The sequence below is a fragment of the Trachurus japonicus genome, chromosome 11 (genome assembly GCF_045865225.1).
Source record: "Trachurus japonicus isolate A0001 chromosome 11, Traja_1.0".
Lineage (NCBI taxonomy): Eukaryota > Metazoa > Chordata > Actinopteri > Carangiformes > Carangidae > Trachurus > Trachurus japonicus.
In genome coordinates, this window is record NC_140917.1 from 13,978,978 (window position 1) to 13,997,657 (window position 18,680).

The 18,680-nt window shown below is 41.2% G+C and overlaps 1 protein-coding gene across 1 annotated transcript in view; it reads right to left on the reverse strand.

Annotated features, from left to right (window-relative positions):
• Positions 1–1,339: 1,339 nt before the first annotated feature.
• epb41a (erythrocyte membrane protein band 4.1a) overlaps positions 1,340–18,680 on the reverse strand; it is a 51,565-nt gene continuing 34,224 nt past the window's right edge. Inside the window, exons 17-21 of the mRNA XM_085791145.1 lie at positions 10,367–10,495; positions 9,048–9,149; positions 7,335–7,415; positions 6,974–7,095; positions 1,340–1,699 (exon numbers count right to left, since the gene is read on the reverse strand). Of these exons, the coding sequence (XP_085647271.1) occupies positions 6,997–7,095; positions 7,335–7,415; positions 9,048–9,149; positions 10,367–10,495 (411 nt within the window). The 3' untranslated portion in view covers positions 1,340–1,699; positions 6,974–6,996. The remainder of the gene's footprint in view (positions 1,700–6,973; positions 7,096–7,334; positions 7,416–9,047; positions 9,150–10,366; positions 10,496–18,680) is intronic.

Sequence of the window (18,680 nt, forward strand, 5' to 3'; positions counted from 1 at the left end):
GGTGACCGTTACAGTACTGGAAGTATTGCAAATTGTAAATATATTGAAAAGCTGGACCTTTTTTTAAAACCAAGTTTTAGGACATTCAAATTATTAAATTAAATACACAGTAGTCCTGAGTCTGGTTTTGGAAAGCCTGGATTAGATAATCCTGATAAACTGTCATTTTATTTCTGTTCCTGCTTGTGTTTCTTGACCCATCAGACTTTGGACACTGTCCTGTAAAGATCAAGTGTACAGGTTGTCTGTGCATCAGGTTATTATGACCCATAGTTACGTTTTGTTGCTATAGAGGTGACATGTTGTGTAGTTGTAGACCAATTATGACACGAGTGAGGTGAAAAAAGACAGTGTTGGTGAATGATTATAGCATAAGAATAGTGTTCGATTCCCATGTGACAGTTGCAGTGTTACATGTAATCATTACTGATAGTGACTGAATGGTGGAATAAATAATGTGCAACCAATGTTCAAGTGAATATGTTGACATGCAATAATTTGAGTTTTGGCTAAATCTCTTCATTTTCATCTATTTTAGTACAAAACAAGCAACTTGTTACTGTAATTTGACAAAGTTGATATTTGTCAGGTTTGAATTCACTGCCTGCTAACAAAGACCTCTCTCCAGGCGAGTGCACACTGCCCATCAGGTAGAAAAGTAGAAATAGAGTGGTGGGTGTAGATGCTGAAATGAACGAGACTGTATCTGGTGACTACAATGCTCTCATTACAAAACCATGAGTTTTACATACAACTGTGCTGAGGATATCTAAACACACAAAAAGAAGACAGAAGGGATAAATAAAGAGAAGATCATTTCATTACACTGCTGTCTCCCTGGTCCTGATAAAGCCCCGTTCTAGTGACACGAGCACTACAACAACAATAACAACAACAACTAAAACAATCAAAAGATGCAGAAATCACTTAACAAAAATGATTAAGTCAGAAATTTTAAATAAGGTGAAAGGAGTATTTGTCCCCCGAGTTTGGTAAAATTAATCTTTTTTTTTTATACATAAATTGAAAAAATATTTTTTCACATTGAGAGGGAAAATAAAATATTTACTGTACAAGAAATGACACCAAGATGGATCCTCGACTCCCAGTGTGTACAATCCCAAGAAAAATCACCCACAATCCCTTTTGTTAATGCTTTTTGGAATACGTTGTTACAAAACACTTCACCTCCAAATTATTGATAACCAATTCTGATGTGGTAAGAAAAACTGTAGAAAAATAAAGTACCAGTAATCTCAAGATTAAAAGACCAAATGCCCTTGAAAATTTTCCTAAAATCTCCAGACAAACTGGAGAGGAGTACTCCACAAATGCTGTACTTTATTTTCTTCTTCTTCTTTTTTAGCTTTAAAAAATATTTTTTTTAAGTTTTTTTTTGTGTGTCATCAGTCCGGCGGTCGATCTTTTGGCAGTTTGTGGCACGAGAGAGGAATTGTGGGGAATACTGGGAGGGATCTTGGGAAATTCTCTGGCGACTCTGTCTCCTTCATGCCAAACTCCATGCTCACGGAGGTCAAAGTTCTTAGTTCAGTGTCGATGCTCGTTCCCTCTGATGTGGTCTGGTGGGTTCAACGGTTGAAAAAGGCAGTGCATTCGGGTGGGTGTGATGGCTGGGGATGCTGAGGTAAAAATGGTGATGGAGACACAAGTAAGGAGGGAGGGAAGTGAGGGTGGGGATCTGAATGAAAGAAAGAAAGAGATGGACAGGTGGACAGAGAGAGGAAAAGAAGAGTTATTGTAGGTCACAACAAATAAACATCAGTAAACCTGAGGTAAAGAAGAGTCCCCATCTATTAAACATTTGGTACTCCCCACTTGTTTAAACACACAGCCTATCCTTTAGCCTTTACTTGGTCATTTAATACTGTTGCAAATGATTATTTAATCCAAAACAAATTTTCAGTGTTGATTAGTACACTGCCCGTCCAAAAAAAAGTCACACACTCTAATATTTCGGTGGATCGCCTTTAGCTTTGATTACGGCACGCATTTGCTGTGGCGTCCTTTCGATGAGCACCTGCAATGTCACAACATTTATTTCCGTCCAGAGTTGCATTCATTTTTCAAAGATTCTCAATGAGGATTGAGACCACATTTCTTCCTTGAAGATGATGGTTCCCCACTATCCTTCCAGTTCCTAACCCAGTTTTAGTAGTCTCAGCAATCTCCTTAGATGTTTAATTTGCTTGATGCCAATAATTTGACCCTTCTGAAACAGATCAACATCTTCTCCACGACCACAGGATGTGTCTTCCAACATGGTTGTTTAAGAAATGAGACTGCATCAGTTAAGGTTAAAGAAGTTGTTGCCAGCTGAAACATAATCATCCATGCAGTAATTATCCAATGGGAGGCTCTGACCTATTAGCTTAGTTAAATCCAAGTGGTGACTTTTTGGGATGGGCAGTGTATATTACTATCCATGTAAAGAGAAACCATCAATGTTTTTGTCAAATCCTAGGTCGAAGTATATTTGAGACACAACTCAGTCACTCAGTCACTCAGTGGTCATGAACAACTAATACAGTAATACTACCAAAACAAAACATAATACCAATACAACCAAAGCCAAAAAACAATAATACCAAAACATTGCAAAGATAGTGGCAATAGTAACAACACATATGCAATGCAATGTATGTCGACATTGTGTAAAAGCAGGGTTTGTGTGTTTCAGAGAGTTGCACATCTTCTCTCCATGTAAACAGTGTAGTGAACGCGTCTGTGCAGAGCAGCAGATCCAGAGGATTTAACTCCGAGGAAATTCGCCACGGTCACAGAGTTGAGAGATGAGGCTGTACGAGGCTTCACTCTGATGTAAACAAATTGAACTTGACTGAATATGCCAGTAGAACAGAGACACATGGGAGCGCTTAATCCCTCGGTGATGTCTCACAGTCTAATTGGATCCTTACTCTGCTGTTTCCTCAGAAGAATGAAGTCGAGAAGCAGCAACTTGTTTTAGAGGTTTTAGACTTCCAAGTTTCTCAACACAGACACAGAAGTTTCTCTGATTGAATAGAAGTGGACAGTTATGTTCTGGGAGGAGCTCATTACACCAGCCTCAGCTGAGCCAGCTCTGGCCTGCTAAACCCAACTGCTAACCAATAAAGCTGCTCAGAAGCTCACAGGAGGCCTCTCAGCAGTTTAAACTCATGTTCCTGAGACTTTGAAACGGGAACATTGAACCCACGGCTCATGGTTTATCTGAAAATTATTCAAACCTTTTAATAATGTCTATATTTGTTTTTGCCTTCTGTCATCATTGCTGCATCTCTGTTTATGCAAAATGCATGCTGGGAGAAATTACTTACAAGTTACACATTGGATTAAAAAAACAAAACAAAACAAAACACTTGTACACTCCGAGCTACTTTTACTTTGGCAGTTTTGTTGGTGGGTGCTCTTCCAGATGTCTCAATGGCCTGTCAGACGGCACCGAGGGTTTAAAAGCCCCGCAATGTCCCACCTACCCACAACCCCCTGACTGACTGGGAGGTAAGGCCACTGTGTTTACATACCAGACTGTTATTCGGCTAAACAGCACCAGATTCCCAGCCTGAACGCTTTAAGATCACATAAACAAGACCACAATTAAAACCTCATGGGCACCAATACTCAACATACCTCCTGCTGCTGAGGCGTCTTGTTTCATTTTTAAAACAGAAACAGACTTAACTGGGACCATGCACGCCCGCACATTCATGCATGTTTTATGTTGCATTTTGCGAGATTTAGCAGTGACTTAATATCAGTTGACTGACAACAACAACAAACCATGTTATGAAAAACCATCGGCACTTAATCTTACCCTTGAAGATATTAGAGGAGTTAAATTGTGTCATAACTGTTGATGAATTTGTGAGTTATGGCCAAAACTGTATTTTTTGAGGTCATATATAGTGACCTTCGATCTTTCTAATCAGTTTCATCCTTGAGTCCCAGTGAATGTTTGCATCAGACAAGGGTGGATGAGCTGATTTTGGCATAGGATCTACATGTACTCATCTCATGGAAAGTTTACAAACCTCATAATCAGTTTTAAAAACTCAGTCTCTGCCAACTGGACCGTGCTAAGTTTGAAACAGCAGTCCTTGTTCTGCTCTGCAGCCTTGGTGAGTTTGGTGCAGCTTAACATGAACCACAATCACTACTGTACCTGCCCTAAGACCGTGGACTACTATTACAGTCTTGCATATGGCATCTCATAAATGAAGGAATGAGCTGTCCAAATGAGTACTCTATGTTAGCTCAGTAAAAAGTGTCATTCAAAAAACATTGTCATGATTTTGTAGCCAGATCGCCCATGTCTAGTGCCACCAGGAGTCTGATATATCTTGTTCAGAAGAGCGTGAGGTCATCACGTCCTTGAAGTTGGACCATGGAGTCGAAGTGGACGTCTGTGCCAAATTTGAGAAGATTCCTTCAAGGTGTTACTAAACATGGGGGGAGACTGGCCCTGACTGTGACGGAGGTGTGGCATCGTGCAAAAGTGTGTGTGCTGCAGTTTTCAATGAGTTTGCAATGACAAACTGTGCATATTCAGCTTCTGACTCATGGTGACAGCAGCTCTTCTTAAATCAGTTCATCCTTGAGTCCAAGTGAATGGTTGTTTTTTCCCCCTCATTTTTATTTTTTACAAATGTGAAGAAGTTCCCTTCAAGGTGTTACTGAGATATCATGCCATTATTCACTGCAGTAAATAATGCAGCAAAACAGACATTTAAGTTGACTTCATCCTGCTATTGCTAATCCTTGCTATTTGTGGGATGTGTATGCACGGAGAAGAGTGGTGCACCTTGTGAATACTCATTAAAATAACAAGAGAATTGACTCCATCTTGCTGCGTCTCTGAGATAAATGCAGCTGGTGTGTTTGGGGTCAGAATCGGTGGGAAGGCACCTCAAAGATACATCCAGCCGCAGATGCAGACACTGGGCAACTTTATTACTAATTAGTATAAGGAAACAGCCATATATGTATAGGCTATATGAATGCAATTGTCAACCTTCATCTATCTTTACCATCCTTCTCTATGGAGCCAGAATCAGCTGCATATTAGAAAACCAGCCCTCCAGCTTCCTGCAGACCACCCACTTATATTCAGTTCATTGCACATGTAACATTAATCAAATTGCTCTGAAGTCAAATTGAAGGCATTTTTTATTACGAGGCTGTTATCCTCACTGGCCATTAATCACAACTCCATAACCTTTAGTACTAAAGGACTGGTGGTTAACAAGCCATTGTTTGTGCCTTCATCAGACCCAGCCTGACCTCTGAACATGGTGTAGTAATACAATAGCGGGCGTCAAAACTGTTATACATGGTTACGACAATGTGGCCTTTTCTGATTTTTCATCCAACAGCTGAAGGTTCACACAGAACCACAAAACAAGTCAAAATGAGATGTGTGATGACGACAAAGGCAGCTGAACAATGGGACAGAAGTGACTAGTGTTTCTCAACAAATTCACAAACCATCATTTCCACTCGTCTCCACATATGAATTTACAGTGATAAACTGCCATGCTTAAAGGGCTAGGCTAAAATCAGAGATCAAATTAATTTTTTCCGAACAACTTTTTCATGTGGCGGCTTCAGGACACTTGGGTCAGTACAGACGAGCAGTATGGAGGTATTTGGATGTTTCATAGTGTGTGTTTTGGATGATTCAAAAGTGAACTCTATCCACTGCCATTATATGAAAATCCGTTGCCAGCCGAACCCCCCCTGGAACTCCTAAAGCTTTTGATAACTCAGAAAGTTCTCCAAACCCTTCCTTGGCATGACAGTGAGTAGAAAATTGGTTGAAGTATCCCTTTAAAGCCCTTCCCCCCCGAGGAGGTTTAGCAGAATGATGTCATGTGAAGAGGCAGCCTGCAGACAGATCTTTTTGCCTGCCTCAGCAGCTGACTCATAAACACAGATTCACCTCAGTAACTGATCACTCCTCACTCAGATCTATGTACTCCATCTCCACGACTCATAAAAAATCTATGGCAACACAAGTCACTCCTGCAACAGATGTTTGTAATCATCAACCAACTATACAGTTTGTAATGCTCGACCCTGTCTGACGGCGGCCAGAGGAGTCTCACTTCACAAAAACTTTTTGTTTTCATACTGTGATATGTTTCATATTATTATTTTGTATTCACTCATGTGCAATATTTTCTGGCCCACTAGCTGGTGGGTGGAGCTGGGAGGTTTTTGTGAGACCATGCTAGCTTAAAGGGATAGTTCAACATTTTGGCAAATTGGCCCATTGCCATAATCCCTATAGTTTTAGGAGTAGGTTTGTTACCTTTAATTGTCGGTGCAAGCCGTGAGCTGCTCAGGGCTATGCTACGGAGGCTAATGGTATTTCTTGGTTTCCCTCATCAAACTCATCAAATATACAATCCAACAACTCCACAACGGTCTGGTGGACAAGCTGTGACCTGCACATTCACCACGCTATGAGATAATAACACAACGTTATGAAACAGAGTTGTTTTCGATGTAAATTCATGCAAAACTGCTGATAAGTGTTCCGGTCAGGGCCAGTTTTTCAGCAAACAGTCTCTGCATTTGCCTCGAAAACAACTCAGTCTCATAATGTTCCATTATTATCTCATAGCGTGGTGAATGCGCAGGTCACAACTTGTCCACAAGAGCATTTTGGAGTTGTTGGATTATGTATTTAATGAGTTTGATGAGGGAAACCAAGAAATTCCATGAGCCTCCATAGCGTAGCTCTGAGCAGCTCGCGGCTCTTTTCCGCCGCTCTAAAAACAGCTTGCACCGACAATTAAAGGTAACGAACCTACTCCTAAAACTATAGGGATTATGGCAATGGGCCAGTTTGCCAAAATGTTGAACTATCCCTTTAACTCTTTCTTTCCATTTGTATGAATTAAGCTCTTTTCTCCTGATAGGACACAAGGATGTGCGGAGGTTGTGCACTTACCTTCCAAAAGGTGACGTCCTGTCTTATTCCGGGGTGATCTCTGTTTCCTGGTGCACAACCACTTTGGTAACAGACATATCTGGGTGCTGTTCCTTCGCCTCTTTAATGGCCTGAGCCAGAGCCTGAGGAGTGAACAAAGGACAAAAATTACAGGTGTTTGTTACACAGAGAACGTGATTTATGAGTTTAATTAAAAACGACATGGAGAATGACACATGGAGCAGATTGACCTCATACATGAACACAATTGCTCTCTGAGGCGAATTAAACTCCCAAACAATTCAGCTGTCTTTCTATTGAGTGAATATGCATAAAATCAGAAAAACCAGGAATCTTCTCTTCCATCATTTTCCGTCCTCACCTTGTCGTGATCGATTTCAGTGTCTCCGGTGATGACGATTCTCTTCTCAATGCGAGTTTCAGAGATCCCTCCTTTCACCGTCTGCAAAAGAGATGTGACACAAGGTGAAATACAAGCGAGGAAGAACTGACCACCGTGTAAGAACAGTTTGGGGCAAAGATCCAGACAGCCAGTATGTCCAGCTGAAACATACTCGCTGCTGAGTATCTTTGCTGCTTGTGCCAGACTTTGTGTAAATCCTATTAGACCCTCCAGGATATCCTCTATAGGAGATTGTACTGTACCATTTGGACTCACTGCATTTGGGCAATCAGCCACAAATCAGTGGATGAGCTTGATGATGTGAGGAGCCGGAGCTCTATCAGCACTTTTCAAACCAACTTAAGGAGCCAGTGAAAAGCTGCTCAGCTCTGCAGTCACTCACTAATATCCTATGCTCTTCATTAACTGCTTATACTCGGTGATATAATTATTATTGTGTGTGCTTTCTTTTGGATAGCTCTGCGGCACATCGAATAGTGAGATTTATAAATGAAAGCTGTACATGGTTCATTTTAAATAGATACATATGTTAAGATTCAACAGACAAATGCAGCACGTTGACTATAGGATTTTCTGGCTTTCCTTCAGAGCTTTGTGCATAGTTGTTATCACAACAAGACAGAGTTGCAGTCTGAAGGCAGAGTGAGTCGTGGAAGGGCAGTCTGGAGGTCAGGGACACAGTGGGAGGCAGAAGCTGGAAGATGACCAGACAGACCAGCCTCTCTAGAGGATGACTTGGAGGCCAGTGATGTAGGTAAAGAGAGAGACAGAGGTCTGAAGAAACTAGAAGTCTAGACTACTGGAGCCCTGAAGGTGGTCAGTTGGGCATCTGCAAGGAGAGTTTGGACAACGAAGGTGGTTGTCCAAAATGCTGACTGGTCTTCAGCCAAGTTGTCAGTGAGAGATCGTGAACACATGGTTGGGAACCTGGGGCAGACTTTGGAGCGCATGACAGACAAGAAATGTAGGCCAGGACCCTTGATAAAGAAGAAAATTGGGTCTGGTTGCTGGACATCCGATCAATATTTAGGCCCGACATGCGTCAAGAAGACATTCTGCACACCATCACCACACCACCACCAGTGTGGACTCTTGACACAAAGCAGCTTGGTCCATGGACTCAGATCCGGTTTTCAACCATCCAGTGTTGGTGAGTCTCTGTCTACTACACCTTGAGGTTTATGTTCTTTGAGACAGAAAGTCTAACCTGATCTCTGCTCCTAAAGGTTGGACACGTTGTTCAAGCTTTTCTGCTCAGCACAGTTGTAAAAATGCTTATCTAAATGACTTTTTGTCAGTTCCAACCAGTCTGGAGGCTTTTGTTGTTGCCTCAGTCTGAGTAAAACACCTGTAAAGATTGTGGTGAGTGAAAATCCAGGGGATCAGGACTGTGAGAATCACTCAGTCCCTCAAACTGGATTTTTCCAGAGCATCAGACATCAGGTTGTACTCAAACCATAAAACCCCCGATATCATAAAACACGACAAAACATAACAAAAAACAAAAAACAACAGTGCTCCACATTAAATTTAATAGCGTGAAGGGTCACAACCACTGGCACAAGTGACTGAAAGGGGGGGGTGGGGGGGAGGGTCCATCACAGTATAGTGGGACATCACTGTACTGACATGTATGGACAGACAGTGGGACTGTTGGTGAAGTGAGCACACCTTGGTGATCTGGGTGGTGGTGGTGGTGCTAATGGTCTCAGAGGTGATGGTTTGGGCACTCAGCAGCACTCCTGAGTCCCTCTCTGCCAGGCTGTCCACCGGCTGTGGGAGAGACACCTTTGAAGTGTTAGACAAGAATCTCAAATTAATCCATTTAAAGAGAACCAGTCATCTATCTCTCATTTATTTGTCTGTTTGATTTCTAATGGGTTTAATTATGAGACACAGACATTTTCATTTGACTCGCACGTGGGACAAAATCACTCCTCATGCCTCTGCATATTGAGTCAAACTTTCTTTGCTCATTTTTAACCTGACTGCATTTCTCAAATTATAATTAGATTTTTTTTTAGATTTAGTTCTTGCATGACTGATGGCTTTTTTTTACTACTTTACTGTGGCTCTGTAGTCCATGAAAACAAACATTTAATTTCTCAAGATAAGGTTTTAGGAGAGTGGTTTAGGTGGCTTGGGTATTAGTACAGACATAGAGCTATGTATTAGAATTAAAGGGGAACTATGCCGGGTCGGAGGTGCAGATCTTGCAAGGTTGGTTTTCGGCCAAAAGACCCTAGGTGGAAGGAAGACTTTCAACCATCACAATTACTGCGAAGCTCTTTGATTAAGGTAAAAAAAAAAAAAAAAAACTTGCATAGTTCCTCTTTAAAAAGATAACTGGAAAAACTATTGGCTATTGGAGAAAAAAAAAGGATGGATGAAAAATGCTGGATTTATAGCAAAAAAGGCAAAAATGGGCAACTGCCTGGCGTTCCAGCTGAAACGACAAGACTGAGAAATAATCAGATTACCCTGAAGCAACATGGCCTTAAAACAGGTGGTTAGGCAAAACAAACCTGAAAAGTCATCACATCAACCAAACCTTAGGCTTATTATAGCAAATTATATTTAGTGAACCACTAAAGGCAGTGGTGTGATGTTAAGTATTGTGTATCATGTATTTGCAATGCATCCTATGTTGCTACACTGATTGTAGGTATGTGTATTGAAATTCCCATATAGTACAACTATACCACAAAGGCTCTCTGCAAAGCTGCACTCTTACTTATATCAGCTGTCAGCTGGTGGCAGTTTGTTGACATTTGTTCCCTCTTGATCCTGACTAACACTGGAATAATATGATGATGTTTTGACAGGTCAGACAAGGGTCATACTGTCAGACTGGCCCAGTGAACACTTGGCTTTTGAGAATAAATCTGCACTACGTACACGATGAGACAACTTGCTAGACTTATTTAATCAGCCCTTGTTTATACTTTCTGTTTTGTTCTTTCGTTTGCAGTTCCCAGAATTCCCCTCACCTGTGCCGACTCGTATGTGATGGTCTTGGTCTCAGTGTGAAGTAAGGGCATGTCCTTGTAGGCCACAGTTCCTCTCAGGGAGTTGGTGACGTCCGAGATGGTGATTGTCTGGGTCTTTAGCACAGGAGACTGGAGGGACGAGATGAACAGTCAGTAACATCCTCCGTGAGGGTTCAATCATTACAAACTCACGTGAGTGTATTATAGATACAGCAAGAAATCCACACACACAGACACACACACACACAAACTGCATCCTGTCACAACTGAGGTCCTGTAGGTAATGTCACAGCCCCCAAGGATCAGTTTTAGGACCCTTCCTCTTTGCAAAAGACACCATCTCCTTTGGTACAATTATCTGCTGATATCGCCACTATGCTGACGACACCCATGTATACCTATCAGTCTGATGACGGCAAACCAGCATCCACTTGACCTTTCTTAGACTGACTTTTAGTCACCCCGGGCAACCACTCTTTTCATCACATTACCGATATCAAAATCACCTCTTCATACCTTACTACATCCACCCCAGCCCCCCACCACACACACACATACACATGCAGGATCAGTGACTACAAGTTCACAATCAGTACGTTTACATGACACTTGAAAAAAACAAAAAACTTTTTGCCTTAATCCGACTATAACTGGACAACTGAAGTGCATGTAAACACATTAGTCTGACTAATATCAGAGTTCTCCAACTCCGATTAAGACACCCAGATAATGCAATTGGAAATCGATTTTCTTCAGCATGTATACGCCTTAATCGGACTGAAATTGGACAATGCATGTGTGAATGCTCCACAACAGTAGAGACGGCACAAAGTGGAGCAGAGAAGCCGCCCGAACCTGGCCAAGTAAACGGCGTCAGCGCAGATTCAGTGCATTTCACACAGTGTGACCAGCGAGAGGATGTGTTTTATACAAAAAAGAGAGAGAGAGAGAGAAAAAAAGGAAGCCCGTGGACCGTCATTTGTATCCTATTCTCAGCCCGAACTGTAGTTGAGAATTTTTATTTTTAAAACTTAAGTTGTTTATATTCAGTTTTTTACTTGGGCACAGAAAAGTCAACAGGACAGGGGGCCGGTACACTGCTGAAATGACGCATATCACCGCCTGAGGAGGTGGACGCCGTCAGTTATTCGATTTTCTCTGTTGCATGTCAACTGGGAGAAGGACAGAAGTCCAACAAGACGCTCTAATCGAGCTGTGAGCAGAGCTCGCTTAAGCTGTGCATGTAAATGTACTGAGTGTTGAATTTCCAGTATCTTTCAGCTACAATCTCCTCTATCTGCCTACATATGATGAGACCTGACAGAGCAACCTGTAGCGTCACAGATGTTCAGGGAGTGGTTACTACCACACAGAGTGATGTCATGTGCATATCCTGCAGACTCCAGAGGGACCATCATAAACAAATCAAAAGCATGCATGACAAGAAAACAGTGTCATTCATACCAAAAGTATCACAACTCTCTCACACATATCCAAAAGGTACACATATTTCTTTTGATGCATTTATTAATTATAGTTCCTATGACAAGCCTTAGTGTAGTTTTAAAGTCATACTAGAAAAGTCACAATATACCAAGACAGATAAGTCCAGTGGCTGAATGAGGAGACGTCCATCAGGAAACAATAAAAAAATGTGTCATGTCCTATAGTGTCATAGTGAAAAGTACAGGATTACAGATTCAGAATTATCAAAACAAATCTAACAACACCGAATCATTAGCGAGTGATACAAATGTGCACACACTCACTAACAGGCTGAGGACATTTATTGAGCATGCACACCCTTGTTTGTATTTATTTAATAAGCAGTGTTGTAAAAGTAGTTGAGACATGTTACAGCTCGTATTACGTCTCTCCAACCAACATTTCAAAGGGTAAACATTATACTTTCCCAGAGTTTGTTTAGACCCAGTCATTTGTTTTACACTTTAAAGGCTTTGGAGCATCATTTATGCTATGGATACAACATTTTGAAAACTATGCTGAAGAAACCATGATATACATGGCAAGGATATTTTAGTGAAAAGTTTAAAAAAAAATCTCTTTTAAAGCAAAACCTGGAAAGTTCTCAGAAAACTAAAAGATGTTGTGGAAATCACACATCAGGAACATGATAAGTAAAAGGGAGCCCACTCACATAAGATGACACATCTTAGTGGACCCGACTGTGGACAACAACAAACTGCACTTTGAGCATTGACATGTGAATCACAACAAAACTATAGCAATTGTTTTCTAACCTTGAAACAGAGGTTTTATTGTCAGATTTAAAGCTAAATATGCAACTTTTCGCACAGAATAACAATTAAAATGTAGACTCACTGAGTATTTTGTTAGGAACACCAAACAAAATCCAGATGAGGAGATTCAGCTAATGATGATCTCACTGGCTTTGACAGTAACATGATTGTTTGTGTCAGACTCTGCTCCGACAGATTTTCACACCTCTGATCTCCTGGATTTTCACTCACGCCAGTCTCTATAGATTTTACTCAGAATGGATTAACAACAAAAGCCTTTCATCAGCAGCTCTGTGTTGAAGCGAGACCAGGGGAAAAGAGACACACTGGTTTTAGCCGACTATGGTCATTGGTCACCCAGTCAACCACTTTCTACAAATGAGCTGAGCCCAAAAACTTGAGTGCACAACACGTCCAAGCTTAAGGTGGATGGACCACAACAGCAGGTTTTACTTCCTGTCTGCAAGAACCTATGGACCAGCGTCAGTACCAGCGCCTCCCACAGAAGCAGCTTGAATGTGCAGCTCATATATCTGCAGTGAGGAGGTTGATATCAACGTGAAACAAAGTCTCAGAGGACACCTTCAACATCATGGATCCATGTCAGGAAGAAGAGGGAACCAATAAACAACCCAGTGTTAGTGTGGTGTTCCTAATAAAGAGCTCAATGAGTGTATATACCAGAAGAAAGAGAAATCACAGTAACCCACAGCGTCTATTATGTAACACCAGAACTGCTCCTTGTCAAACTATCCAATGGCTGCATTGATAATTTTTTACCAAACAAAAAAAATGTGTTTCTAAAATATTTTTAGAAGCCAATTCTCTCAGATGTGAAATGTAGAGAAAACTCTGAATGTTGAATTAAAGCTTCTCTGGAATAAAAAGGAAAGACCTCAACTTGAACCTGACCAAATATCTGATGCCAGTAGTTTTTGTGCTACATTTCAGGTCTGTAGGAAGTTGTGTAATAAACCTAAGGGTGTGGAGGTTGAGGTGATGGACTGTCTGACTTTATTGCTGATGACAGAGTCTGCATCATGGTCATGATCCTCACCTTAATCATTTTAGAGAAGATAATCTGCTTCCTGTTTACATCGTGTATGCACAGTGTACACGACTGCTCATGTATCTATGTGTTTTCGGATGTGGTAGTATGGACAGAGACTGTTTACAGAGATACAGAGTGAAAGTGGTTGTCTGAACAGAGATAATTTTGTTTTAGTTTTTGTGTCTTTGTAGCTAGAGACACCACCTGTCCTCCACCCTGAAGCTGAGTCCTTCTCAGGAGATTTAACAACCTTTCACACTCGGCCTCATGACCATCTAATGACTGTTGTTACAACAACCAGCAGCACTAATGAATCAACTGACATTAAAGCTTCAGTTGGTAACAATTATTCAGTCATATTTGCTGGAACTGTCACTATATTCTGATGGTCAGACATTAAATGAGTAATTTAGGACAAAATCCAACTCCTCTGGCTCCACCTACAGCCTGTAATCGTATTTGCCAAAATCCACCGCGCCCGACGATTCTCCACCAGTCAGGTAGAGGGAGCAGGAGGAGCAGCCAATCGCCGCTCCTACACGTCGTGCTATGGATACGGTACATCTTCTGTGGGTGCGTTTATGGCTACTTTGTGTGTGTCTGTGTGTGTGTGGGGCGCTTGGCAGAGGCAAAGACGGTTTATAAACTCTTTGGCAGAGGTTCATAAAGGGACCTGACGGAGTATTGTCTTGAAATTTCCGACCAAGTCGCGGAGTTTACTTTCACTTTCGTCAACTTACCAACTGGAGCTTTAATGACCTTGATAATGACCCCACAGAGGTTTACTACCTGGATCTCCTCATTAATCAGTCAAAAACACAGAAGCCTCTTGGATGAGGAGGAGAAAAGTCTTCAAGTTCTTGGATTAAGATTCATCTCCTGTGGTCCACAGTGGTACCTCAGCTGTTTTTACTTTGGATCCAACATCTTTCTATTATTGCACACAGCTGGACAGAATCACTAAAACAGCGTGGGTACTGGTTTTAGCTTGAAGATCCAATGCTGCACTTCCACCTCGGTACATGTCAGACATTCATGTCAGTGATTGTGTTCAGACTTCAGACCAAGATCTAACTCCCAGAGTAGGTGCCTTTAGTACACAGAGGTAAACTGCGTTTTGGGAGATTTCTCAGGTTATGTTGGACCGTATTTAGATTATTAAGGTCTGAATATGATGCAATTCTGCTTTTTTAAAAATCTATGGAGAGGAAAAGACGTTGGCCTTCTCAGCAGATGCATATGTTATTGATATAAACCCTTTTAAATCACTTAGGCACGTCTTAATTTTAAAAGATTTCTGTTACCTCCCTTTTTCCTATTGTATCGTCGAATGAGCGGGCGTGGCTGTCTCACAGATTCAAAGAGAGTGTGAGAGGGTGGCAGTACAGCAACATCCTTACAAACATCAAAGAAGAGGAGGAGGACAAACCAGCAGAGCTGAGCTCCACACTGACTTCCTCTGTCTGATAATAGATAGATAAGTGTAGATAGATAGATCGATAAGCTAAGTCACGAGTGACAGAAATTCTTCTTTGACAGGCTCGTATAAAAAACACTAAAAACAAAAACGTTAAAAAACAACATTTAAGTGCAATCATGCTAAAAAAAGGAGGAGGGGGCTGTTAAAAGCAGCAAAGGGTTCATTTTTGATTGTTCAGGGTGGTTACTGCAGAGGGATGAAGGATTTTTTATAGATGTTTTTCCGCTGTGCAGTGAACCTGCTAATTCACTGCACAGCGGCAGAAGTGAACAATGCAAGAGTGTTGCTGTTTAACGTCTACTGCGAACAGACTTCACCATCAGGATGAGTCACAAAGAAAATCACAGAGAAAAGTTGCATATCATAGCTACAGTACAGTACACATACAAAGAACAACTCCAACGGATGCAGCTTACAGACAGGAGATGATGTCATGTAAACAAGTACACCATGCCTTAACAAGTGCAACAGCTACAGTTTAAGGCATTGGAGGGTACAGTACATGAGCACAGCAGGACAACACTGAGCCCAACACTTCTGAACATGTCACATGCTTAGATCATTTTACTTTATCTGCAGTGGAAGCTGGAACTTGTTGTTCAAGGACGACCACACATCTCCAGATATTTATTTCAATAAGTTAACATACAGAGCGAAAACAACAACAGATAACATAAGACTACAGTTTAACTTAAATTATTCTTTATAGGTTCAGGAAATTCTCTTGTTAGGCTCAAGTTACCCTTTGAAAAAGTCACTCAACTCTCCAAATTACAAACGTTTGTGTGTAGTTGATTATTTTATCAGCTGTAATATGATTAAATATTGAGAAAGCTCAGTGAACTGCAGCCACTAAACTGAGTGTTGCTCTGGTCCACTATCCTCCACCTCCGGACAACTACAAAAATATCAACTCTGCATTGATCTACAGTTTTGGTCGTGGTTGTATTGTCATCCTAACATCATGGCTGTGTCCACGTGGTTGGTCCAATCAATCGATTACAGCTTGCGTTTGTCGATGAAGTTACTGGAAAAAGTATAAAAATTTTGCTGCAATGCATTCCTGAGTTGATTCCCCTCCCTCCTCTCCACTGATGGGCTCTTGAATTACACTTGACCTGATTGTCTGCTTGTTACTTGGTCCAAGATTAACATGGGGCTAATGACTGTCACTAACAGCAGCACTCGGCTGAGCTTCACACGCACTCTTAACGTTGTCTGTGAGCGTCGGCTCAACTGTTCTGCTTCTACAAAGCTGAGTGTGGTCTCGGTATATTTTGAAATTCATCATGCAACTTACTACATTCCTGTAGTGTAGAAACAAAAGGCGCTAACAACAAATGGGAGTATAGTGTGTATATGTATACTATATATATAATGCAAGTGCTATATTACAGTTGCCATATATCCTTCTGTCAATTAAAAGCCGGGTCTCCATTACTGGCTTGGACACCACAAACAGATAAAGGCCAACACAGGGCCAGATGTGTAAATGATGCACATGTGGATGCCATTTCCTGCATATACGTTTGTATCTATAAACACAGACTGTGTCTCCTCATTCATCCCTTTCGACCATGCATTGAAAGCATTTTCCAAACTGATCAACTTCATAGTGAGGTGAAAATACATTATAATACGATAGATGTAGTTTAAAGTAGCATAAAAAAACCCAACTCCACTGAGCTTTGTCCATTATCATCATTATAAGTTATTCTGTTTTAGAGCCTGTCTGAGCCTCATGAACACATCTCTAGTCCCAGTAACTGAAGTTCAGAGTAAAATTGGACTTCACATTCACTGTGACTGTACTAAATTAAACCAATGCAGTTTCCCAACCTGATAATCTTTCACAATATAAGCCCTGTTAAAGTGTCCCTGCTACTAAAACAGCAGAGAGCTGCTTATTTTAAAATGGTGTTTGTGTTATATAGCTGTAACTTTAAAAGGGCAAATACTAAAACATGACCAGTTATTGTTAGAAATAAAGGCCTGTTACCTTCGGCAGTCGAGGTAAATAAAGGCCCCGGCCATAATAAGAGGAAATATAGTGTACCTTCACTTGTTGTATCACATTTCATTCATGAGGACACAAAAAAGGTTTATCTTGAAAAAAGAAATGACACTGTACTGATTCTTTAAGCGAGAGGATGTAACTCTTTTGCTGCTACTTGGTCTGGTTTGACTGACAGGTGGTGGATTATGGTGGCTGATAATAGCTGACACCGATTTCTGCTACTGGGGACTTTACAGATTTTTGCGACACAATGTTCTTTGACCTTTTGCTCAGACTCTCCCCTCGAGCTCACAGCTTAGCAACTATAGCCAGGGATGGGAGGTTGGTCAACCTTTGGACGTCTCAACATGATGAAGCAGGGCGTGTGAGGACCAATCGGAAATACAGAAGCACAAGTGTAAGGAGTGGTTTTAACAGTTTGTCTGCTGTCAATTCCACGTCCATTTTGTCAACTACATTATTTTAGGACTGTAAGACCCAGAGGAAAATCCATGCCTCTGTTCTCTCTCCTGCTGGTTATTGGATTTAGGAGGTTTACACTCTTGTAACCCAGCAAAGGTATTTATGTATTTATGTAGGTGTTATGTTTGCCAAACTCCGAGGTTAGTCCTTCCTCCCTAAGCCTTAAGAGGGATCCATTTCATGCGAAGAAGTGAATCAGTGGCTTTTAATAGTAGATCTCCTCACTGCTGATGGAGAGGTCTGCTGATGGCTTGGCTCTGGCTCCGAGGACATTCGCTCTTTGTTTAAAGTTTATTAAAACACTGTGAAAGCCACAGGCAGAACAATCATAATCATTACTCTCTCCACAACAACAGGCTGCTGAGCTTTTAACCTTACGCGCAGTATTTTGTGTCTTATCACGGCAGCTGCAACCAGGAACAGATCACTGAACTGAAGAAAACAAATGGTGAATCTGAGCTGAAATAATTAAAGAAATAACAAAAACAATTGTAAGAGTGAGAATGGTGTGAATAAGTATGCATTCACTTCCCGTTGTGCTTACTGAAGTGCATTTTAATTATGATGCAACCACTTAACTGAGGGTAAAAAGTGGGATCTGCAGTGTCATCCTAACCTTCATAGCTGCATTGTTGCCAACCAACAGAGTGGGTTTAAGCCTATTTGAATGACTACATACATATACCAACAAGGGGTTTAGGACTACAACTCCTGTTACAATCTACTAAGCTGCTCTGGTTTCCTGCATGGGAACAGCAGGAAGGAGGAGCACTTCCAATACACTGAGCCTTGCCACTATTACAGCAACTCAACAACTTTCATTACCTAAAGGAGCCAAATAAAGAACGAAAACCAGCAGAGAGAGCTGGAGAGAGGGAAGTAATCTGCAATGAGGCTTTATACTGACGATTACGACCAACCCTATCAAAGAAACATAGAATAATAGAGATGACGACCTGTTTCTAGCAAAAATCTGTTAAACTTTATAAAGACTAAACTACTGAGCTGTGTAAGATGGTTTGTCTTTTCTAACTTTCTGCACT